Raw genomic sequence first — 25,253 nt, 5'->3', positions numbered from 1 at the left:
TGAGTAAACTCTGAGAGTTGGTGATGGACAGGGAAGCCTGGCGTGCTGCAGTCCATGGAGTTGCAAAGAGTCAGACACGACTGAGCAACTGAACTGAACTGATGCTGCCTCTGGCTCTGTTAACCCTCCGCTGCATGGATACTGTGAGCACCCTCCATGATCCGCCCCCTCCGCAGCTTCTCCCAAGCATCATTGCAGGGACCGCACCTGGCCTGGCCTCTAGTCCAGTCTCCCTGTCCTTTAGACCCTCTTGTGGAGACTCAAAGCCGAGTCCCTTGCTGCCCTGGAGGCTTTTAAGGTTCACGCCAGTGGATGCAGGGGTTGGACAGGTGGAGCCCACGTCCCAGCAGCGCCTCTGGTACCTGGCCACCTGGGCAGGCCCCCTATCCTCCTCGCACCTCCACTCCTGTGCAGAAACGGGGGTATGGAGAGCTTGCATCCTGGGGGTTCATGAGGAATAAAGGAGGTGATTTATAATGAATCTATAATGAATGATTTATAATGAATTTATAATGAAAGGAGATAATGAATGTAGAAGAGAGTGGCTTTCTGGAAAGCGCCTCCTCTTGTCTTTCCTCCGGTTCTTACTCCTCCTCCATCTTTTTCTCCCCCTCCTCCCTGCACAACCTCCAGCCCTAGAGCTGATGCCCCCCCAGTGGTGCCCTCCACTCCTCTCCTCTCTTGGGTTCTCTAAGTGGGAACTCCAGCACAGGATGGGGCTCTGGCAGCCAGAGCTTGAGTGGGTCTGATGGCAGTGCTTGCTGGGGGAGGGGGCCAGCCTCGGGGGCCACATCCCCAGGGTCAGGACTGAATGCCGTGGGAGAGGAGGCTAGGACACCTTCACTCATGGCTTTATGCATTTAGGATGTTTGCAGGGCCAGAGCATAGCTGAAGAAGCTGCTGGCCAGATGTACACAAGGGTCAGTTGGGTGCCCAGACCAGGCTGCTGGGGGCATCTCTTCAGGCAGGCAGATGGACATCAGGGGAGGAGCTGACAGGCCCTCAGAATCTGTCATATGCCCAGAAAGGGCAGGAGGGAGAGTGGGCGCCTAAGCTGGCCCACACTCGCTGTCAGATCCTCCAGGTCCTGGCACAAAGAGGGCGGGCAGGAGGAAGAAGCAAGGCGGCCTTTGACCTTTAGGGCACATGTGCTCAATAAGCACCTTCTTGCCATCTTATTTTTTAATTTAAAAAGTTGTGATTGTCCTGATTCTGTACACAATCACTGCCAAATATTCCAGTCTCACTTTCAAGAGCTCTCCGTGATTACCTAGTCCTTATACTCATCCAGGACAAGTTCTTACACTCCAGGGCACTGCAGGAGGAGTAGGGACCCAGTGTTCTAATCCTGGTTCTGTCAGTAACAGCCATGTGACCCTCAGCAAACCATTCTGCCTCTCTAGGTCTAGTATTTTTTTTTTTGGAAATGTATTTATTTATTTGTTTGGCTGCGCTGGGTCTTAGCTGCGGCACGCAGGATGTTTGACCTTCATTGCAGCATATGAGCTCTCTTAGATGTGGCATAAAGGATCTAATTCTTGGACCAGGGGTTGAACCTGGGGTCCCTGCATTGGGAGCACAGAGTCTTACCCACTGGACCACCAGGGAAGTCCCTAGGTCCAGTTTTCATACCCGTAAAACAAAGGGATTAAACTGTATATTATAGATAATAAAAGCTACCATTTAGCAAGCTCTTATTTTATGCCAGACACTTTACACTTACTAATCCTTACAATCTAGGTATTGTTCTTAACATAGTCACCGAGAGCTTGGAGAGGTGCAGTAACTTGCCCTCAATCTCAGCCTGGTGAATGACTGCCCTGGGTCTGCACCCACCGTCTGACCAGAGGCTCAGCAGCTCCTCATGTTCTGGGCATGTGCTTTGTTCCTGATGTTCCTGCCAGTTCCATTGTTTCTTTGCTGCTCTGTTCTGTCCAGCACACATCTGACTGTGTTTGTGACTTTCACAACCTATCCCAACACGTCACTCTCCAGAGCAGTCCCAGCCTATGCTGGGCGTGTATTTATTTGCTGCCTTCTCTGTTTTACGTTTGTTAGCATATATCCTCTATCAATAGGGTTGCAAAGAGTCAGACATGATTGAGCGACTGAACTGAACGGATCCTCTATCAGGCACAGGTCTTTCTGTTCGAGTTTCAAACATCAAAACAAACAAAACAAACCTTGGGCGAACTCGTCTACTCATTTTGCTTTAACCACACCTATGGTATCAGACAGACTCTGCCAGGGGCTCAGTGCATAAAGCTGGGAACCCTGCCCTGCCCTCTCCTGCCCAGACTAGCAGGATGATGGGCACACGTGGTATCAGTCGGAGTGCCATCTGGCTGCATAACAAAGACTAACACAATAGAGGCTTAAGCAGGAGAGAAGTTCCTTTTTCTTCTGCTTCCTAGTCCAAGTATAAGCAGTCATGGTGGCCCCCGAGCAGCCAGGACTCAGTTCCTCCTTTGTGACTCTGCCATCTTCAATATGCAGCCTCCACCTCATGAAATAAGATGGCTGCTTCAGCTCCTGCCATCCATCATGTCCACATTTCAGCCATGGCGGGGAGGAAGGGGAAGAGTGTCCTAGAAGTTAGACATTTCAAATTCCCTCCTGATAAGCCAGACCCTAATTACATGACCACTCCTAGCAGCAGAGGTGGCTGGGAAATGTATTCTTTATCTGGGCAGACATATGCCCAACTGAAACCTTTGTTACCATAGAAGAAAGGGAGATCAGATATTGGGGGAGCAATTAGGGTCTGTGCCACACACACTGATAACTCTCTTGGTATGTACAGAATGGTAGTAAATTCTGTGGCAGGGATTACTCAGGGGAAAGGTGAGATTGGGAAAGAGTTCACCAAGGAGGTGACCTTTGCACTGAACTTCAGGGGCAAGAGAAATGTCTTAGGTCGAGAAAGGCAAATGACAAATCTGTGCAATAATCTCCCATCCTGAGGTTAGGGCAGACATCACTAGTCAATTATCACCACTATCTTTCTCCCTGATCTCTGAGGCAGCCTCAGAAATCTGCCCCACATCATGATGGTGGGCCATTGATTGGATTAGCCTGCTGATTGAACCCTATTTGGGTTTGCTGTTTTGCCCAGCAAAGAACTTCATAGACTTGCCACTCTCTGAAGATGAAAGAATCAGCTGTAGTGATCTGAGAGTTTCAGCCAGTGGTATGCACATCTTTTGCCAACTCTGTGTACAGTTAGGTCACGTTGGAAGGTTGAACTCAGCCATGGTGGGAGTACTGATATCACGGCAACTGATAAACATCATAAATCACTCTTTCCTTGTCCACTGAGCACTTTGTTAAACATTTACCAGCATGCCCCTGTTTCAGCCTGGCCATTCAGCCTTTCTTTTATGTATATATATATATATTTATTTTTATTTATTTACTTAGCTGCATCTGGTCTTAGGTGTGTCATGTGGGATCTAGTTCCCCAACCAGGGATTGAACCCAGGCCCCCTGCATTGGGAGCGCACAGTCTTAGCCATTGGACCGCCAAGGAGGTCCTGTTCATCCTTTCTTAACAAAAATCTTGCTGAAAGTTTGAGGACTGATTTCTGTTTCTATGGGGAGTTCCGACAGAATAGAGCTCACCCTCCTTGGAAGATCTTGCTCTGTTTTGAACTGAATGTCAGCTCCTGCTGAGAACTAGAGGTGCAGTCATGAGTGAGGGGGATTTGGGAGACCCGCAGGATTAACGGTGGTTGTTGTTGTGTTGTGTTCTGGACAACTGAGGCTGGCAGACGGGGTGAGAGGGCAGAGCTAGGAAAGTGATATGGTTCTGCAGAAAGGGGATGTGTGTTGAGATTTGGACAACGCTGGACCTTTTCCTGGATAAACGTTCTAGATTATTCATTAGCAAGTGGTCAAACCTCTCAGCCTCTGGGTTGCATACCCTGCTGGCCCAGAAGGCCCCACGCACCATATGTAAGCTGTGTTAAATTCCTTCTCTCCAGTGGTGGGGGAATGGGCCTGTGGCCTGTCTAGATGTGTGAGCACTTGGTGATTCACTGACCTAGAATGTCCTAGTTCACCTCCTTGGAAGTGACGTCCCCCCAAAGCCTCGGCGTGTGTGCAGGTCTGTTCTCCATTTGTGTAGCAGCTTCAGCTAAAGGCAGGCTCCCTGCCCTGCCCTGCCCTTCGGACTACGAAGCTCCAGATGTATGCTCACTCGGCCAGAGATGGCAGGCTCATGTCTGTGGCCACGTGGATGAAAGAGCCGTGGAGATCCAGACTCCACGGGCCCTGTGACCAGGGTAGATGAGGCCCCATCTGGAATGTCCCCACCCTGTTCCCGAAGGTGAGAAATTTCTCTCTGCTGAAGCACAGCTGTGCTGAGAAGGTGGCCCATCTGGTTGGCAGGATTACTGGGGCGTGGGACGGGAGGAGTGACACTCATGACTTCCTTTCTCCTCAGACTTGGGGTGCCCCATCCCACTTTCTAACCCTCCATGCTGATTCTCTGCTCCAAGAAGCCCACCTATGGATTCCCCGCTGCCTGGCGTCCCCCTCCAGTGAATGGTCTGGGTTAGAGGCTGCCCCGGCCACTGGGAAAACCCATGGGGGTGCCCAGAAGAGAGTTGCCCCACCCAGGGGCTCAGGGAGGCACCTGCAGAAGGATTGAGAGTGACCTAGGCCAAGGAAGGTGGGAAGGGCTTGCCGGGTGGAGGGAATAGAGCAGGACAGGCACAGAGCCGTGACACCCGGCTTGTGCAGGCGGCCAGGGAGCGGCCAGGCTTGAGCAGAGGGTGAGGAGAAGCACCGGGAGAGGGGAAGGAGTGGCTGGCAGCAGACCGAGGCCTGGTTGTCAGCCCTGCTGGGCTCCCATTGGATCTGGAGAGTGACCGGTCACATTTGCCTTTATTTATTCTTTATTATCTCTTTATTTGGCTGCCTTGAGTCTCAGCTGCGGTATGTAGACTCTCTAGTTGTGGAGCGCGGACCCAGTGCTTGTGGCACACGCATTTAGTTGCCACGTGGCACATGGGATCTTCGTTCCCAGACCAGAGATCGAACCCATGTCCCCTGCGTTGCACGGTGGATTCTTAACCACTGGACCACCAGGGAAGTCCACATTTGCCTTTAGAAAGGATTCGGTTTGGGGGCAGCCAAGACCCCAGGCAGGGAAGCCAGCTTGGAGCTCCCCTCCCCAGAGCCTAGGGCTGAGTGGCTGAGAAAACCTGAGCATTTAGTATTAATGAAAAGCAAGCCAACAAACCCCCCAATCCTACTCCGAGATGGGAAGGCTGGTAATTGGTCCTTAGCAGCCTTGGGGCCAGTTTCCACGAAGAGTTCACCCTCTCGGCTCCCTGCCTATGAGGGTCTGCTGGAGGACTGTTGGTACCCAGATGGGTAAGGGCATGGCTGCCCAGAGCCCCAGGAACCAGGGAGATACAGAGGGACCTACCCCTGCCTCGGGGGCCGGGGGTATAGACAGTCCCAGGGAAGCCGTGTGGGCCCTAGGCTGGTGGCCTCCAGCTGGATTGCCTCTGCCCTCTGTGTTGGTCTCTCCCCTCACACAGGCCCAACCGGAGCTGGCAACCCCCTGGCAAGGGCCCTGCCGGGCAGAGTCATCTGGGCGAATGACTCATGCTGGGGGGAGGGGAAGAGCAGGGGATGGGGTGAGTTAATAGCAAACACATTACGTCCCGAAGTCACTTCACACGGGGGACAAATGGTCCATTGAGGTTGATTTGGCTGCTGGCTGGCTCCAGCAGCACCCCGGGTGGGGAGATTTCATTATCCAGGAAAGCAGCACCAGATTGCTGGGAGGCCCCCCCCACCCCCGTCCCTGCCCCACCAACACGCGGGCTCTTCTTGTCTCTCTCCCTCCCACGTGGGGCTTTCTGTTCCCAGGGCTGCGGCCCAGCATCAGGAGCCTGCATCTCAGGTACCCTCTCCTCCCGTGGGGGTCATGGAAGGCGAACGGGCACGTCCAGGGGCACACAACATCCTCTCACATTCATGGTGGACTGGGAACGGGGTGGAAAAAAAAAGATCCAGCCCAACAGGAAGCCCCGCTACACACATTTTGGCTGTGGTGAGGGCGGAAACCCCTAATCGCAGGCCCCCAGAAAGATCTGGTGGTGAAACTATAGTCCACATCTCTGCATCACCTTTCACGTTTGTATTCTGGATGAGGGTACAGTGGCTGTCTCTTCCATGGCAAAAGCTACCGTTAGGCAGGCTTTAATTCATCCCCTTTTCCCACCCCCACATCCCGTGCCATCTCTTTTATTTTTAAACTTTTATTTAATTATTTGTAAAATATTTATTTTGCTGCACCAGGTCTTAGTTTTGGCATGCGGGCTCTTTAGCTGCGGTATGCGAACTCTTGGTTGCGGCATGTGAGATCTTGTTCCCTGACCAGGGATTGAACCCCAGGGCCCCCTGCATGGGGAGCATGGAGTCTTAACCACTGGACCACCAGGGAAGTCCCCCCATCTCTTTAAAATAGCCCAAACTGGCTAAAGATAGAGTGAACACGATAAGCACAATAAGTACTGATCTCCCCATCACCGGAGGTATGCAAAGGTAGAGCAGATGAGATTATGAAGGAGCAGGCATTGAAGGAGATGCCAGTAGAATTTGTGGTTGCAGGGTAAGCCTTGAAGAACCTTCTGAGGGGGTGCAGAAGACAGGGGAGGGAGCTTGCTTCCCTGCCCTTCCCGTGCTGACTGGCCACCACTCTGGGCATTGGGCTGGGGTATTGTCAGGGCAGGTGGCCACCGTCCAAGGAGCCAGGCTGGCTGGCAGCTCCCCAGGGACAGTGTCGCCTTGATCACTGTGGTGACTTCAAAATAAGTGTGGCCGCAGAGGCCCTGTTGCCCCTTCTTCTCTGCTCGGATCCCGTTGTTCTTGCTGTTCCTGCTGACGTGGAACTAGGGTGACTCAGCCTGTCCCCACACTGCAGCAGTGGTGAGCCGCTTCCAAGCCTCTGAGCCCTCAGCGCAGGGCGCCTGCTAGAGAAAAGTGGCAAGGAGGCCAGGACAACGATGGCCCCTGGGGACAGCCTGTCCCCTCCTGGGATGTGGCCTGGCCAAGTCTCCTGGCTGCCCTGGTGGGGGTGGGGAGTCTGCAGGCTGACACACTGACTGGCTGTTTCAAGGCTGGGTTGGTCCCAGGCCAGCCACTCCTCTGAGGCCCCTTGTGTCACTTTGCTGAGCTATCAGAAGGGCCCGAGGGAGTTTCCCATCAGCTGGGGGATGTGGGATGCTGTGTCCCCCACTTCATCTCTGTATCTCCAGCCTCAATTGGTGGCTAGGAAGCTGGGGACTCGAATCCATTCCAAAGCCCGATCCAGGGGACTTGGGGTAGGAGCAGAGGTTCGTGAGGCTGTGCAGAGAGGGAAGAATCAAGAATAAAATGTGAGTCCTCAAAAGAAGAGACTTCCTCCTCCCCCATCATATCTGGGTGATAGCTCACCACGCCAGCATCCCAGACAGCTGAATGTGCCCATCCAAAGCCCATTGGACGCGTGGATAAACAAATGACTCTCCAGAGCCACAGTCTGGGTTCAGCTGGTGGGGAGTCATCTTGCAGGGTCATGACTTCCCCCTGGTCCTTCTGCCCCCTGTGTTAGCAGCCGCCTCCCTCTGTCCTGGCTCCCAGTGTCCCACGGGGTTTAATATCACTGCAGGGAAATGTGCCATGAGTCTGAAAGATGGGAGGGGCGGGCCATGCTGCTGTCTCGGTCACATTTTCAGAGCTGGGAGGCAGGGGGAACCTCAGCTGATTCAGCCCTGAGTTGGGGGGGCTGTCAACTGGAGTTGGAGGGCTCTGGGCTCACAGAGGGATGGGGAGCCCTGTGTGCCTGGAGCCCAAAGGCCAGGAGCTTCCTTCGGTGGCTCGACAGCATGATTTAGAAGAGTAAGATTTTTGTTTAAAAAGTCCCCCTGCCTCCAAGATAAGGGCCAGGCTGCTGTGGTCAGGGTTTGCTCTAAGTGTTCCAAGCAAATGAGGCCGGAGTGAGAACTGGGAAGTTTGGGGAACAGATTGATCATGTGCTAAGGGAACGGCATTCCCCTTTGAAGTGAAACCTTCTGGTTGCATTTAAGCCGCCAGGCAGATGGCGTAAGGGGGTTTTGGAGCCTACACACCGGTTAAATGTCAGCTATACCCTCAGACGGGCTTCACAGGAAGATTCAGAATCTGGCTGCCTGAGAGACTTTGTGGTCAGAAGCATGGCTGCTGCTGATGTCTCGGGGTGATAAAGGGCCACAGGGCCTGGGGGCCTGGCCCAGGGCAGATGGCATCCTGCCTGTCACCCTGAACGCAGGGGCTGGTCTGTATGGTGCTGGCAGGGACGCACAGAGTCTGGGCAGTGTCCCCAAGGGCCCTTCTGCCCCGCTAGGGCAGTTCCCTGTCAGGGACCCTGCCCCCCACAAAGGGAACTGAACACTGTCATTCCACAGGGTCTAACAGGGTCTCGGGGGAGTCTCAGGGGGTCTCCGTTGCAAGCCTGGAGGCGAAGGAGCAACTGGCTCAAGGTGTCTCCTGGGGGACCCTGGGGTGGTCGCTCTGATGTTTGAAAGGAAATGACAGGCAGGGAGTCAGCAGGGGAAGACCTGGGGGAGGCCGTCCAGGCGGAGAGGACAGTTAAGGCGGGTGTCCGGCAGCGGGAGGCAGAGGGGAGACGGAGGCGGGGTGGGGGGCCGGTGAGTGAATAGGTGAGGCTGCAGCGGTGGGTAGAGGCCAGGCCACCCAGGACCTCGGCAGCCTCGGCGAGGACTCTGCAGTCTGTCCACTCTAAGTATGGACCGGGCTGTGGGGGGTCACATCGTCTGACCTCACTTTGAAAGCCCCACCATGAGTTCTGGGGCAAAGGGAAGAGAGAGGCAGAGCAAGCAGCTCCGTCGGGAGGCTTTGCCGGAAGCTGGGGAGAGGGGACAGCTGTAGGACAAGAGCCAGCTGTTGAATTTTGAGACATTTTGTGAGCCGGTTGTTAAACACAGTCGTCATTAAAATTGTATGTTATAAAATATGGGATTTCCATTTCATACAACGTACGTTTTGCGAAATGTTCAGTTGCTAAGTTATGCCCGACTCTTTGCGACCCCATGGACTGCAGCACGCCAGGCTTCCCTGTCCTTCACTATCTCCTGGAGTTATCTCAAGCTCTTGTCCATTGAGTCAGTGATACTATTTAACCAACTCATCCATCCTCTGTATATAAATTATTATTTTAAATTAAATTCTGTGGAATTGTCATACAATCTGCTTCCCAGGTGGCGCAGAAGCCCTTCCCTTCTCCAGGGGATCTTCCTGACCCAGGGATGGAATCTGCCTGCTAATGCAGGGCACGCAAGAGGCGTGGATTTGATCCTTGCATTGGGAAGATCCCCTAGAGGAGGAAATGGTAACTCCCCAGTATTCTTGCCTGGAAAAATTCCGGGGACAGAGGAACCAGGTGGGGCTTCAGTCCATGGGGTCACAAAGAGCTGGACATAACTAAGCACACACACACACACACACGCACACACACACACATATCACACAATCCAGTCATTCCACTCCTGAGTTTATACCCAAAAGAATTAAATGCAGAAACTCAAAGAAATGTTAGTACACCCATGTTTGTAGCAGTGTTATTCACAATAGCCAAAACGTGGATGTATCCAAGTGTCCTTTGGTTGATGAATGGATAAACAAAATTTGGTATATATGTACAGTGGAATATGATTCAGCCTGTAAAAATAAGGAAATTGACACATGGTAAAACATGCACACCTTGAATAATGAATCTTGAAGACATTATGCTAAATGAAATAAGCCAGACACGGAAGGGCAAGTATTACAATTGCATTTTACCTGAGGTAGTCAAATTTGTAGAAGACAGCAAGAAGTGTGGTGGTTGCCAGAGCTTGGGATGAGGAAGGGGGGAAAGTGGGGAGTTATTGTGTAACGAGAATAGAGGATCGGTTTGGGATCGCAGACAGTTTTGGAAATGGATGGTTGTACAGCAGTGTGAATGTACTTAGTACCAGTGAGCTGTGCACTTACAGATGGTGAAAACGGTAAATTTTATATTATGTATATTCTACCACAATAAAAATGCATCGATCTATTAGAGAAAATTATAAAATTAAATCAGAGATGTATATGGTATGAATTAAATTACTTACAGGTAATTATATTAAGAATGAAGATAATAAATACACATAAATATAAATTCTCCGCTTTCTAAGGATTTTATTACATTTAACCATCATCTTTGTTTTTGAATACTGGAATTCTCCAGGGAAGAATACTGGAGTGGGTAGCCATTCTCTTCTCTAGGGGATCTTCCTGACCCGGGGATCAAACCCAGGTCTCCTGCATTGCAGGCGGATTCTTTACCTTCTGAGCCACCAGGGAAGCCTTTGGCAGCCTCCAAATTGTCCAAGATGGGACTGTTTATAACACAGAAACAGGCAAATGCTATATATCGGGTACAGTTGTATTTGCTGGTTGTTAATCCTTAAACAACCTATCTATCTCTGGTGGAGGGAGAGGGCTGGAGGAGGGATGCTCGAGTAGAACAGATACAAACTGATATTTCTGAGGTAGACACTTTTGATGGCTTGGATATGACAGGGGCAGGGGAGGGAAAGGGAGACTTTGAGGGTGATGCCCCGATGCCTGGCTTGAGCTGTTAGGTGAATGGTGGCGCTGTCTACTGAGATGATGGCCTGAAGGGGCTTGGGGACTGGGGAAGGCCCAGCAGCTGATGGACTGGAGGCTCAGGGAGGCCATATGGGGCTCCAGGTGCACACAGAGCTGAGACCATATGGCCCCTGCCCCAGAGGAGACAGACGGTCCACTTCATGGGGTCCAAAGGCCCGGTTTGCCGGGCACACAGCCACTGTCCTCCCGCCAGTCTCCACGCCCCCTCCAGAGCCGGGTGAGCCAGAGTGCTGTTTCCGCCCATCCATTTCTTCCTCCCTCTCTTCCCATGCTTCGCAAAGGCCACTCCACCTGGGCTGGACCTGCGGGCTTTCCCTTCAGGCTTGCTCCTTCCATCTCCAGAAGGGTTTCACACTACACCTTTCTCACCAGCCCTGGCCTCCAGTTTCCTTGAGAAAACTTGCTGTCTGAGTGCCCCGTGCCCCCAGTTCCCTCCGGCTGCCACCTGCCGGCCAGCGTTCATTACCAGCTGTGGATTTTGTGGCTCCTGAGACGTCCTTGGGGAGAGGCAGCTTTGGCCTAAAGGGATGATTTGGATGGGATTTAAGATCCACAGGAGTGTCCTGGGGCTGCCGTAACAAAGAACCACAAATCAGGGAGCTTAAAACAACAAAAATTTATTCTCTCACAACTGGAGATGAGAAGTCTGGAATCAAGGTGTCAGCACAGCAAGCATTCTTTTTTTTAAAATATATATATTTACTTATTAGCTGCACTGGATGTTTGTTGCCGCACACTGGCTCTCTCTAGCTGCAGTGAGTGAGGACTACTCTCCGGTTGCCGTGCGCAGGCTTCTCATCGCAGGGGCTTCTAGGCACAGGCTCTGGGGCCTGTGGGCTTCGGTAGCTGCAGCTCTCAGCTCTAGGGTGAGGGCTCAGTAGTTACGGTGCAGGGGCTTAGCTGGCCCGTGTTAGGTGGGATCTTCCCGGACCAGGAATTGAACTGGTGTCCCCTGCATTGGCAGGCAGATTCGTAGCTGCTGGACCAGCAAGGAGGCCCCAGAGCAAGCTCTCTCTGAAGGCTCTGGGGAAGTCTTACCTTGTGGCTTCCAGCTTCCAGGGTCCCAAGTGTTACTTGGCTTTGTGGCTGCATCACTCCCATCCCTGCCTCTGACTTCATGTGGGCCTTTTCTCTGGGCCTCCGCATCTTCGTTTTGGACATTGGCTGTTGCGTTCAGGGCCCACTCTAACCCAGGGTGATTTTATCTCAAGGCCCTTGTGTGTGTGTGCATGCCAAGTTGCTTCAGGCATATCTGACTCTTTGTGACCCATGGATTGTATGTAGCCCATCAGGCTCCTCTGTCCATGGGATCTCCCAGGCAAGAATACTGGAGTGGGTTGCCATGCCTTCCTCCAGGGGATCTTCCCCACCCAGGGATCAAACCCGTGCCTCTTCTGTCTCCTGTATTGGCACGAGGGTTCTTTACCATGAAGCTGAAGACCTTCAGCTTCATTACATCTGCAGAGATCCTTACACCAAGCCAGTTCTCATTCCGAGGTTTGGAATGGACTTATCTTTTGAGGGCTCACCATTCACTCCATTATATGTCTCATGGTGGACCTGCGAGGTAGGTGGCCCCTCTGATGTTCCCCAAATTATACCTTCCCCTTAGATCAGGCCTACAAACGGTCTCGCCCTCGCCCATGGCCTTGGGAGAGCGTTACCATCACAGAATTTGGAGGCTTCGTGGTTCTTTTTGTCTCACCAAATTTAAGCTCATTTTCTTCTCTATGCTGCTGTTGCTGTTTTATCTGCCCAGAGCCCCAGCCAGGACTGTCTGTCCAGACCCCAGCCCTGACTGCTCATGCCCTGGGAAAGGGGGTTGGGGGGGAGCCCTCCCCCATCCAATTGGGATCAGGCCTTGTTAAAGTCCCGGGGCCCCAATCTGGACACAGTCATCAGAAGTGATCAAAGGATTGGGGATGATTAAAGGGCTGGGATGGATGATTTAAGCCGAGAAAGAGAAGGCCAAGGAGCAACTGGATTGTCTTCGAGTTCGGAGAAGGTAATTATTACTTGAAGGGTGGTGCCCAGCTGTTTCCCATCTCCTCTGAGGACAGGAAAAAAAGAGGAAATAAATGATGTAAAATTAGAGCGGTTGGTTAGATACAAGGGTGAACTTCCTGGCTGGGAGTGTGGCCAAAGTGCCGCATTGGGTTTCCTGAGGGAACGTGGGGGTATCTCCTTACCTGGAGGTGTCTAGGCCTGGCATCGGCGGCCTCCGTGGTTAAGTGGAGGAAGGCCAGAGGCAGAGGGATGCACTCATTGGACTCTGAAGCACAGTCGTGCCAACATTCTGGCCTCGGAGGTCTGCTCCCTCCTGCCATTGTCCTTTGGGTTCCCATAGGCTAGCATTTTGGTGAGGTGTGGACCCTGGCAGGCCTCCCTGAGGAGATAAGCATAAGTATGTTTAGCTCCACTGTGAATGGAAATGAATAATACACTATAAGCTGACCCTGTGCGAATCTGGTAGAACTCCAAGCCAGCTCCCTGGGAGAACAATCACATGGGTGTGTCTACACTCACCAGTGCTTTTTATAAAAACACTGAAGAATAATGCTATGGCCCAGGCTGGACGCTGCCCTATCTCTGGGACCCAGCATCTTCCCAGGGGGTTATGGCGTAAAGCTGTTTCTTAGACGGAGTGGACCACCACACTCCCAAATACGGGGCGGTCAGGTGGCCAGAGCACTGGACAACCAGGCAGGCCCAGGTGCTGGTTTCAGACAAGTAGTGCCGTGGGCTGGTGTGGAAGCCGTCAGGGTGCTTTTAATGACAGTGGCGACTCCATTTCTGAAACCCCCGCTCCCAGGCAGAGGGTGTGCGCGCATCTGAAATGTCTGTGGTTTTGCAGTTCCCTGTCCACAAACTCACTTGGTTGAAAATAGTTCAAAATATCCAAGGCATGAGGGAGGGAGAGACTGCTTTTCTTAAAAAGGAAGGACTCGATTTTGTCAACTTAAAAAAAGCTCCTCAAACCTAGTGCATTCTCTGTGAGAGGGCCCGAATAACCAGGATGGCACTCAGGGCTCAGCTGCACTAGTGCATTTGGGATCTTTTAGAACTAGGGGGGTGGGGGGCTCGGAGGGGGTAGCACTGACCAGCCTGAGACCCAGGACAAGCCCTCCGGCACTCACAGGCCACACTGAGGGCACCATATTGCCCCAGTTGCCCATCAGCTCAGGGAGCATCTTTCCCTGCTATAAATTATCACACTGGCCCCTGACTCGGGGCAGAGGCCCTGGGTTTAAGGAAATGGAGTGGGGCGGGAGAAAAGGCAGGAGTGCCTAACTGGCTGGGGGGATTGGAAGAGACCCCTTCCCCCACTGTTGGTGCCAGACCTCGGGGCCCTCTCCGGTTGCTTCTCAAGTTCCAGCCCATCCTTTTGTCCCCAGTCCCGGGGACCTGCCTGCCTTGAAGGTAATAGGGTTTAATCAGAGTTTGTCGAATGGATGGAGAAGGGTAGAAATTAACTTACCCTGGAGGGCAAGGCCAGATGAGGCGGAGCCTCACCCACAGGCTTCTGGCTCCCTGTCCCCTCCCCCAACTCCTGCCTTCAGATACTTTGAACTAATCTGCTTCTTACTAGGGGAGAACCCGGGGTCTACGCGTAGCCTTCGGAAAGCCCCTTGTGCAGCGTGGGGGTGGCACGTGTCCCTGGCCGCTCTGATCAGGGTGTTCCGTCCTCGCTGGGCCAGCGCCTTTTTTGACACCAACCTCCGAGGGTACAGCAGGCACGTCGGGGATGGAGGGTTGGGGGAGGGTAGGGAGCAGCTGGAGGGGTGCCCCGAGCGGGTGGGATTCGGCGCCCCCCTCAGTCACGTGACTCGCGATTCCCCCCCCACCCACCTCGGCTGTAGGCCTACAGGCCGAGATCCTGCCGGCCGCCGGCCCGAGCGTTTAACCCTTGCGGGCGCTGAGCGCGCGAAGGCGGCGGCGAACTTTGTTTGGCTGCGTAAATAAAACCTCCCGCAGAAGGATCCCTGCACCCCAGGGAAGGGGAGGAATCTCTCCCCCGCCCAACCCCGGCGCCGCCCCCGCGCCGCCGCCCGGCCTCCACATCCGCCCACATCTGGCCACAGCGGGGCCTCCGAGGGGGTGGAGAGGGCGCCGGGGCCGCGTCCGTCGCCGTCCCCTGGGCGCGGGCCAGGCGGCGAGAAGAGGGGGGCGCTCGGGTCGGGCGCCCAGGACTCGGCCGATCCCCGCGGCCGCTGCTCGGGCCCCAGCTCCCCCGCCACCTCCACCCCGCCGCCCCATCCCCCGCCCAGGCCCGGCCTTGACAGGCGGGCGGAGCAGCCAGTGCGAGACGGGGAGGCCGGGCCCCGGGTGCGCGGAACCTGATCCGCCCGGGAGGCGGGGGCGGGGCGGGGCGGGGGCGCGGGGAGCCGGGAGCAACGGCGCTGGCCTGCCTCCCCCATTCATTCAGCGGAGCCCGGGGGCCGAGGGGCTCGGGCGGCCAACTCTGCACGGCGGGAGCGCGGGCGGCCCGCCCCCCCAGCCAACGCGCAGGGCCGGGGCCGGCCCGGGGCGCCTCCTCGCTGCCGCCCTCAGCGCGCCGCGCCGCGCCAGAGCCACCATGTCCGACCCCGCGGTCAATGCGCAGCTGGACGGGATCATTTCGGACTTCGAAGGTGGGTGCTGGCCGCCCACCGCACGCCAGGGGGCCCCTCGGGGAGGACACCCGCGCGAGACGGGGGCACGGACGGGGAGGCGGGACCCCGATGGGGCGCCCTCCCGCCGCGGCTCCCCCCCCGCCCCGCGCCCGCGTCGCCTCCGAGGTGGACCCCGTTAGGGGGACGCGGGGACCGCGCGCCCTTGCTGGCCCCCGCGCTCGCCCTGCGCGCTGCCGCCGGGTTTCCTTCCTTTTATTGTTGTTTGTGTTTGTCGAGCGACGAGTCTCCTCGAGGGCTCGTCCTCGAAGGACCCGGGCGCGCAGTTTCCCTCCCGGCTTGTCCTTCAATCCTCTCGGTTGCGCTCTTCCCGTCGGCCTCGGGGGCCTGGTCCTTGGGGCGGGTTGGGGGAGTTAGTTACCCGTCCCCCGCGTCCGGCCCGCAGGACAGCCGCCTCCCACCCCCTCGCCTACATCAGTTTCGGGGCCGGGGCTGAGCAGAGAATCCGGGCTGGGGAGGCACCCGAGGGGACACGGTCCAGGCCGCCAAGAGTCTAGAAGGCGGGGGCGGAGGCGCGTCCCATTGCCCCCATCCGGGCCTGGGGACGTCGTCAGCTGCCTCCCAGATTCCGGCCGTAGCGGGGAGGGGGCCCTGCTTGCCGGTAGGGAGCGCGTGTTGGTCCCCTCCTCCCTCCGGGGTTTAGAAAAGTGTGAGGGGACGTGGGGAGCTTCTCCCGCCGGATGCGGTAGGACGTCCAGCTCCCGGGCTCGTGTATGTGCGTAGCTTTCGTGCGCCCTCCTGCCTGCCGGTGGCTCTGCGTCCTGCCTCCCGGGGAGTGAATAAAGCGGTCGGAAGGGAAGCTCACACAATAGTCTCCAGCACTTCGGGGCCAGATTTCGGAGGGGCGGGTCTGTCTCTGCTGAGATCTGGAGCCCCCGCCCCTCAGAGGGGCTCCCAGGCAGCCTTTGGGCAGACCCTTCTGGTGGGCCCCGACCTGGGAAGGCTGGGTTGAAAGGAGTGAACAAAAGTCCAGGTGCCAGGCTGGTCCTTAGGGCAGAGTCAAGGCTGGGGTCTGGGGCCCCAGAGCCCAGCTGGGCACTTGGCCCACTTGGGGTCAGCTCCTTTTGCAGGGGCACTTCTGGGGACCAGAGCCTGGCTGGACCCCAGGCAGAGCCCCAACAGCTGTAATTCTGGGCTGGGCCTGGACTGGCTTAGCAGGGGGTGGAGAGACAGGAGGGGGTGGGGTCCAGCTCTGGCTTGCCTTGTCCAAGGGACGTGCCTGCTGGGGGCTGGCTGTCTGGTTGGAGCACTTTTCTGACTGTGACATTGAACGCTAAGAGGAGTTCTGGTCTACAGAGCTGTGATGGCTTGTCCCGATCTTTTGGGGGTGTGTGCTCATACTCGAGGTCTCTCTGAGTCTGTTTTGCCTTCAGCTTGCCCCCAGCCACTGCTGGAGGAGGAAAACACTCCTAGGGCCTTTTATGCCCAAGAGTCTGAGTGGGAGAACTGGTCGACCTGGAGATGGCTGCCTGCTTCAGGTCCTGTGCTCTGTGTACTTTTCTCCTGAGGCCTGTGCGAGCTAGGTTGGCTTGCGGTCCCGGACATGAAAGCAGGAGGTCAGGAGCCCTGAGGCAGCCGGAGGAGGAGGAGGTTTAGGGGTCGTGCGCTCTGTCACAGTACATGCCCCGGAGGTTGTTGGCGCCTCTGACTCGGGGCCCGCGTGCAACTCCATCCTCTCCCGAAGTGCCCCATCTGGAGATGCCAGCAGCCTCGGCAGCTGCTTCTCAGGCAGCTTCTCAACCCTCTCATCTGGTGGAGACAATGGTCTCATTGAGACCATCCTGGTGTGGCGGTTGGCAGCCCCGTGCTTGCGCTTTCAGGGGGGGATTTCTCACTGAGGGAGCGGAGCCTGGACCCTCTGGTTCCTGGTGTGCGGCAGCCTCCCCACTGTGTACCCCACAGACTCATGCACTGAAGGCAGGCGAGTTAGAGCCTCTCGCGTGCACGTTGGTTGTTTGTGTGTGTGTACGTGTGTGCGCTCTGTACACATGGCCAGCTTGGAGACCAGAAAGGCAGCCTCCCCAGGAGCCCCCGAAACTTGGAGTGGAGTTGGGTGTTGAGAGTGACAGCCTTGGACAGACAGACGTGGGAAGGAGAGATCAGGGCAGGAGGAGGGTGTCTGACCCGGAGCAACTGTGGGTGATACTGGCTGGCAGAGCCAGGACAGAGAAAGGTCGTGGTGGTGGAGGAGGCGGAAATCTGGTTGCAGGCAGGAGGAGGAGCCCGCTCGGGCCAGGGACAGTGAGCTGAGTAGGGGAGGCCGGAATGAGCTGGCCTATTAGGGCTGGGGCATGAGAGGGGCCAGCTTGTGACAGTCAGACGAGCAAGGTCACGGAGGACCAGGTGTGCCTGCCCGCCGGGAGCCCAGACCATCCTGGGGAAGCTGCTGGAGTGGCCGAGACTGGAGCCGGAGGAGCTCTGGTCTGTTTCCATGGGGCTGGTGGGGGGCCTCTGCCTGGGCTGCCTGCTTGATATCTCAGTTTCTGCAAGGTAGGGTCAGAGAGGTGGGAGGAAATCCTGGCTCCTCGACAGCTGCATATGTTGGTGGCTAAAGATGGAGGCCCCAGGGGCCACCACCAAAGGCTGGAGAGTTCTGAGCCATGGCAGTTGCTGGGGGTGACTTTCAACCGGAGCAGACTGGAGTCCTATGACTGGGTCCCATTGGCTCTCTTGGGGTGTTCCCTGGAGGTTTGGGGCAATGGCAGTATCCAGGCCAAAGTAGCAGGCCCTGCAGGGCAGTCAGAAAGCTGTCCCAGTGGAGGTGTGTGTGTGTTGGGGGGGTTGTGGAGTGGATACCCCTAGTTAAATTCTGCTGACACCCCATATCCTGGGCACATGCCTCTCCCTTCCCTGGGGAACACTCTTCTCTTTTCACTCTGCTGTTTCTGCTCATCCCCTTACCTACCCTGGAGGACTGAGGGTGAGGTTGTTAAGCTCCACAGCCATCACCGAGGTGGCGTGGAGATGCAGCCTGTCTCCTATTTTGGAAGTGTCTGTGGGTTCAGGTCTCCCCTGGGGACTGCCGGGCGGGGGGGCAGTGTCCTCCGTAGGTGTGAACCTCCCACATGATGGCCCCTGCCCTCCCTCTGAGGAGGGTCCCAGGGTTCCGTGGAGACCCCCATGAAGGGGCAGGAGGAACATCTTGTGTTTTGCTGGATTGATTTTTTTAAAGTTTCATTTCCCCTGTTGGGAGCTGGGCTGCAGGTGATCTCAGCACCGTCACTCCCCGTGTGATGGGGTGGCTGGAAGGGTGACCCCGTCTGCTATCTGGCTCCCGGCTGGCGGAGTTCAGGGCAGTCGGACGGCGTGTTCTCTAACGAAGGCAGGCCAAATCTGTTATCGCAAACGCTATTACAACTCGGGTCTTTGTGTAACAAAAGCCCTTCCAAGTGCCAGCTGTTGGCCTACTTTCCCAGCAGGGTTGGCTGTAACCGGATTTGCATGGGCTGAAAAAATCCTGAAAGTCCTTGATGTTGGTTGAGACGCAATCTGGCCCAGGACCCAGGAGTTCCGGTCCCAGAGCCGTCTCTCCCACCTGGAGGAGGTGTCTGCCCTTCTGAACCTCTGACGTCTGTCCTCTGACGTCTCATTATGGGATCCTGCCAGCTGGGTCCTGGAGCCCAAGCAGGCCCTGGCCCCAGAGCATGGAGCGGGCAGCGGGCAGGGAGAGGGTCTCCTGGGGAGACGAGACCCTGTAGTTGTCTGGGAGCTTGTCTGGGAACCCAGACGCCTCCTGGACGAGGGCTCCCTCGACGGCTGCGTCCAGGTACCCCTCTCCTCCCAGGAGAACAAGGTCTAGCTTGCTGATGGGTGTGAATCTGCCCCTAATTAACACCACTGGGCTTCTTGAGCGATGAGTCCTGCTTTTCAGCGAGACTTGAGGCCTCTTGAGAATACAGCATCCCCACAGTCCTCCCCTGGTGGCAAGAGACAGGCACCGTGGTGGTGTGAGATCACTCGCTGGATGGAAGGAACCAGCCTTCCTGGGACTCCACTGGTACCTGCTCGTGGCTACGAGGGGGTGGCTCTCATGGGTCTGACCACCACCAGCTGTGTTGGCCTGGTGCTGTTGGGTCCAGGATCCGGGGCTAGACTCACCCTCTGTCTTGATTGCGAGGAAGTGCCAGGTGGCACAAGGGTCCCCATCATCAGTGGGGCTGAGGTTTAGACGTGGGCCAGAGAGGTGGGTTGGGCAGGGACATCCCGTGCGGTAGGGTGTCTATCTGGAAAGGCTTCCTGGAGGACACAGATCCTTCCAGGAAGTCTTTTTTTTTGGTGGGGGTGGGGGTGGGGTGCTGTACCGCATAGCCTGTGGGCTGTTAGTTTCCAAGCAGGGATTGAACCTGGGCCTTTGGCAGTGGACACATGGAATCCTACCCACTGTAGGAAGGTTTGAAAGGGATGAGTGGGTAGAGTTTATATCCCGAAGGAGAGGGAGGGCCTTTGGAGGGAAGTGATGGGTAGGGCAGCTGGGTGGTGAAGGAGTCTTGGCCCGTGAGCCTCGGTTTCCCCTTCTGTTGAGTGGGGTTATAAACAGCCTCTGTCCAAGGATCATCTTGGGGAGATAGCCAACAGCCTGAGCCTGTTTCCTGTTCCTGGGAGTATGGTAGGTGCTGCTGCTGTTGGGGCTTGAGGTGGGGGTCAGATATTTGCCGAATCAGGTGGGTGTGGATACCTAAATGCAGGAATCTGGGTGATGGAAGGGAAGGGGTGCAAGGGTCTGTTGGGTCCCCGAGTGGTTGGGGGGAGTGGTGGTGAGTGAGGCTGTATACCATGGTCAGCACAGAAGATTCAGAGCAGATACTTGTGTTACTGGCCAGCCCAGGAGCCATTGCCCGGGCCTGGGAGGTGTCACGCTGTCTCACAGGCAGAACTTAGAGACTCGGGTCAGGTGGGCTGCCTGCAGGGTTCCTTCACTGGGGATGTCATCCCAGTCTCCCCTCACCCCGGAGCATCCCAGATGGGTGGACTATGGGCCCACCCTGCAGATGACGACACAGGCGTATGCTGTATGACCTGGCTTTGAAGACAGTGGGGTCGGGCTGCTTGCCCATGCCTCTGCTGGCTGCCAGCCTTCCTGAAAGAGAGTCGGAACTGGCAGCTGGTGTCAGGGATAGGGGTTGCTGACCGCAACATCCTCCTTGACCAGCGGCCCTATGCTACTCCTGATTGTGTTGCAAATCTGGAACTTGGCGCATCGTCTCTTCTGGGGCCAGTGTGGAGAAGCCGGGGCTTGGAGGCCAGAGCTGGGTGCCTCGAGCTCACCCCCAGGGGCTGGTTAGCCCTGCACCCTTGTGCCAATGTGGGAAGCAGATGGGCATGGGCTGGGGCCTCCGAGTCTGGAGAAAGGAACCCCCTGGAGCTCAAGCCCCCAGGCTCAGTGGCAGCCATGGACATCCCTGGGCCCGAAACACGGTGGGTGGACACACAGTGGGCGTACTTGCTCAGGCCATGTTTGTGAGCAGACTGTCCAGCCGGTGGAAGCAGGTGGCCTTGCGGCCTGTTCATGACGTGACGTTGCCAAGGGCAGATGGCACACTCACCCTGCAGGGCTGGAGACTTCTCAGCCTGGTGACCGTGGCCTTGGCGCGGCCTTGGCAGGCCCCTAAGGGAGTGCCTGGTGCTCCCTCATCCTGGTGCTGGCTGAGCAGAATGGGGCCTCACCTTCTTTTTCTCCTTGAATGTCCGGCAGTCAGGGTAATGTCACGTTCAGAGATGGAGCCCCCTGCCACGGTTCAGTTCAGGCATCACCATTATCCTCCCCCCGCCACCGCCTGTTTACCAGCTGAATGCCCCTCACTCATTGTGCTGGGGGTGGGCTGTCTGCTAACAGAAGGCTCCTTGGGGTACAGACAGGACCACAGGCCAACAACAAGGACCTGAGGGCCAGGCTCAAGGGATCCGTGGTGGCCCCCAAACCCAGGAGTCCCACCTTCCTGCCAGGCCAGACCAAGTGCTTCTGATGGGCTTGGAGTCCCCAAGGGCAGGTAGCAGCGGGTCATGGTGTAGACCTTCAAAGGTCTGGTGGTGTGTTTAGAATGGTGGGCTAGGGTAGAGGGTACGCGGTGCTGGGCAAGCTAGGGGGCTCTCAGGAGAGATTTATCAGAAGTCAAGACCCTCCGGAGGATGTCATTTCCTGGGTTCATCCCAGAAACCCAGCCGGGAAGCAAGTTCCTTTGCTTTCTCTTGGCGGCACCACCGAGGAAACGTGGTCAAACAGCAGCTGTCTTTCCAACCTCCTCTTGGTTTTTCCCAAATTTGGAGGCTGAGTTGCTTATGAGATGAAACGGGCTGGAAGTCTGTGGAACCCGGTCCCAGAAGACTGAGGATTTGTAATTTTTCTGGCCAAACAGACCCAGCGGTTGGCCCCTAGACACCCCCCGGTGCTGGGGGCATTTCTGGGCTCCGGCTGTTTAATTTGGTCTGGACAGAGCCCGGGGGCTCCGTTCAGCCTAGACCAGGAGATGGTCTGGACACTTCAAGTTTGTTGTCAGTTTTTAAAGTGCTGCCAATGCCCTGAAATTTAGGCAGAGGGACAGGGGAATGGCCTCCATGCGATTGGAGAATATACACAGAGAGCACCTCCCCCCCGTAGCACAGAGTGGGGTTGCAGGGGAGGTGAGGAGCCCGGGAATGAGACTCCAACCTGCCTCTTTCTTTTTTAAAAAAGTTATTTTTAATTGGAGGACAATTGCTCTACAGTGTTGTCTTGGCTTCTGCCATACATCAGCGTGAATCAGCCACAGGCAGGCGCATGTCCCCTCCCTCTTGAACCTCCCCTCCGCCTCCCAGCCCATCCCACGCCTCAAGGTTGTCACAGCACCAGGTTGAGCTCCCTGTGTTGTACAGCAAGTTCCCATTAGCTACCCGTGGTAATGTACATGTTTCAATGCTATTTTCTCAATCCGTCCCACCCTCTCCTTCCCTCCCTATGGCCACAAGTCTGCTCTCTCTGTTTGCATCTCTATTATTGCCATACTAATAGGCTCATCAGTGCTATTTTTCTAGATCCCATCATCTTTGTGTAATAGACAATATTTGTTTTTCTCTTCCTGACTTATTTCACTCTGTGTAACAGGCTCTAGTTTCATCTACCTCACTAGAACTGACTCAAATTCATCCCTTTTATGGCTGTGTAATATTCCACAGTATATCTCAAACATATAGACAACTTCTTTATCCATTCACCTGTCGATCGACATCTAGGTTGCTTCTGGGTCCTGGCTGTGTAAACAGTGCTACAGTGAACATTGGGATACATGTGTCTTTTTGTGTTGTGGTTTTCTAAGGGTATATGCCCAGTAGTGGGATTGCAGGGTCAAACGGTAGTTCATTCGAAAAGACCCTGATACTGGGAAAGATTGAGGGCATGAGGAGAGGGGGACGTCAGAGGATGAGATGGCTGGATGGCGTCACTGACTCGATGGACATGGGTTTGGGTGGACTCCGGGAGTTGGTGATGGACAGGGAGGCCTGGCGTGCTGCGGTTCATGGGGTCGCAGAGAGTCGGACACGACTGAGCAACTGAACTGAATGATGGTAGTTCTAGTCCTGGTTTTTAAAGAAACCTCTTTACTATTTTCCATAGTGGCCGTATCAATTTACATTCCCATCTATAGTGCAACAGGGTTCCCTTTTCTCCACATCCTCTCCAGTATTTATCGTTTGTAGGTTTTTTTGTTGTTGTTGATAATGTCCATTCTGACTAGTATAAGGTGATACTTCATTGTGTTAATAATTTTGATGTGCATTTCTCTAACAATAATGACATTGAGCATTTTTTCACATGTTTATTAGACATCTGTATGTCTTCTTTGGAGAAATGTCTGTTCAGATCTTCTGCCCATTTTATTGATTGGGTTGTTTATTTTTCTGATATTGAGCTGCTGAGTTGCTTTGGAAATTAATCCTTTGTCAGTTGTTTCATTTGCAGTTATTTCTCCCATTCTGGGCAACCTGCCTCTTTATTTTTTGTGTCGTGTGGTTTTTCTCGGTTGACCCTCTCTCTCAGATTTCTGAGTCTGACAGTCCCTCCTGGAATGCTGAGCCCCACAGTCTCCAGCCTTTTCTGCTCCCAGTCTCCGGGCCATCTGGGGAACCCATCTCTATCCCGAGATGCAAAATTAAGAAAATTGAGGGACCTGGCCTTGAACACATTAGTGTGCCCTCCCCATGCATGGCTTAGAGCTTGCCGTGTCTCTGTCCCCAAGACCGGGAGCCCTGCCTTCAAACACCTCCAGGGGGGTCCAGGTGGGATGGGGGAGGGGAGGCAGAAGAGGTGACCAGCTCCTTACCCCCAGCCCCCCACATGTCCGCTGGTTACTGCAGCCTCTGAGGGACTATCTGGCTAGGGGTTTGATGGAGGTCCCTCTGGGTACAAATAGGGGGAGCAGGGGCACCCCCTCGGGGGGGCCTTACGTGGCTCTTTCTGGGGATGGGGCAGGGATAGGGAGTTGAGTTTGTCTTGCCGCCTGGGTCTTAGCAAGTCTGAGCTGGGAGTTCCTGGGTCTGGTTTTTCCCTCACTTGTACAAGGAGGGGTTGGAACTGTGAGCTCTTTGCAGCCGGTGTCTGGTCTTTTATGACCAGTCACAGGCACTTCCTCTGAGTTTCTAGTACAGCTTTCTAGTTGTCAAACTCACAGCCCTCCCCTGCCTTTTGAGGAGTGCAGGCTGATGGCTCCTCTGGCCGTGGGCTTTGACTGTCCCCTGGGGCAGGGCCTGGGGGTCCCAGGCACCTCCATGTGGGAGGCTGTGGCTGAGGATCCCGTGGGAATGGGAAGGGAGACACTGGAACACCGACCACCCTCTCTCTGCCTGCGGGAAGTTCACCTATGGAATGGTCTCTCTTTTTTTTTTTATTTTGGTGGGAAGAAGGAGTGGTGTCCCAGGCAGAGTGGCCCAGATTCCGGCCACCTCACCTTCTCCCCTCCCCCGTCTTCGGTGAGATGGAGAAGTTTCTGGTTCTGACCGTCGGTGGCCAGCAGCCTGCCGGTTCTCCAGACTCTCCTAGGCAGGACCTCAGCCTGGAGCCCGGTCGGCCCCTCCCTGGGTGCAGAAAGCCAGCCCCCAGCAGGGCTCTCGGGCCCTCCTTTCCACGTGGGTGGGCAGTTTCCCTCTGAGGGGCAGGCCAGGCCCCTGCCCTGAGTCCCTGGAGACCGATATCATCTACAGTAAAAGCATACAAGTTTTCCTGGCTCCATCCCAGGCCCGGAGGGGCGGCCTTTTCCGCTGTCCCCTGCCTCCTGTCCCCCATCACAAGTCAGGGGAGGAGTGCTCTGTAAGAAAACTGTGTTTGGGGTTTTTTTTTTTTTTTTTTTTTTAGCCTTCAGTTCAAAAATGAAGTAAGTGCTAGAATCTTTCTGTGTCTGGTGGGCTGGGAGGAGGATGGCCGGGGTGGGAGAGGCAGCCAGCTCATTCGTTTGTTTACTCAGCAGTAAACTGTGGGCGCCAGCTGAGGACTAGTTCTGTTCTCCATTCTGGGCTCCAGGCATGAGCCCAGGAGAGGGGTAGGTTCAGGAAGGCTTCCTGGAGGAAGGGGCACCAAGCAGAGTCCTGGGTAGGAGTTTACCAGGCAGGGTCTCCAGACAGATGGTGCTGGCTGCCTCCTGTTGCGATTTCTGCCTGCGTGTAGTTGGTTTGGAAGACCGTGTTATGCCCACATCTGGCACAGGTACCCTTGGCATTCAGGCAGAGGGTATGGGAGGGGGCTGTTCCTGCAGACATAGGTCGGGGTGTGGAGGAGCTCCAGGCTCCAGCTTTCCTCCTGGTCAGATTGCGGGGAAAGACTTGGGTGGTGCATGTAGTCCATGTGGAAGAGGGGCACGTGATGTGTTTCTGTGGTGAGGGTAGTGGGTCTGGAGTGGTGAGCTTTTCCCTCCGGGATTCCATCAG

The 25,253-nt window shown here is 55.5% G+C and overlaps 1 protein-coding gene and 1 non-coding gene across 7 annotated transcripts in view; one reads left to right on the top strand and one right to left on the bottom strand.

Annotated features, from left to right (window-relative positions):
• Positions 1 to 25,253, top strand: part of SEPTIN9 (septin 9) — a 179,486-nt gene that overhangs the window by 56,347 nt on the left and 97,886 nt on the right. Inside the window, exon 1 of one of the 6 annotated variants that reach the window (XM_059878620.1) lies at positions 4,273 to 4,327. The exons of 4 other annotated variants lie outside the window; for them this stretch is intronic. In XM_059878620.1, coding sequence (XP_059734603.1) covers positions 4,288 to 4,327 — 40 coding nt within the window. In that variant the 5' untranslated portion in view covers positions 4,273 to 4,287. Of the gene's footprint in view, positions 1 to 4,272; positions 4,328 to 15,108; positions 15,324 to 25,253 lie in introns of those variants that run through there. One more of the 6 variants, XM_010816597.4, reaches the window with a different exon arrangement.
• Positions 11,294 to 15,100, bottom strand: LOC112442708 (uncharacterized). Its single transcript, XR_009491800.1, has 2 exons — positions 12,882 to 15,100; positions 11,294 to 12,742 (listed from the first exon to the last, which is right to left on the bottom strand). It is a non-coding gene; the product is annotated as an uncharacterized protein (transcript).

The sequence above is a fragment of the Bos taurus genome, chromosome 19, assembly GCF_002263795.3.
Source record: "Bos taurus isolate L1 Dominette 01449 registration number 42190680 breed Hereford chromosome 19, ARS-UCD2.0, whole genome shotgun sequence".
NCBI lineage: Eukaryota > Metazoa > Chordata > Mammalia > Artiodactyla > Bovidae > Bos > Bos taurus.
Note: the sequence above shows the minus strand (reverse complement) of the source record. Positions and strands in the feature narration are given on the sequence as shown.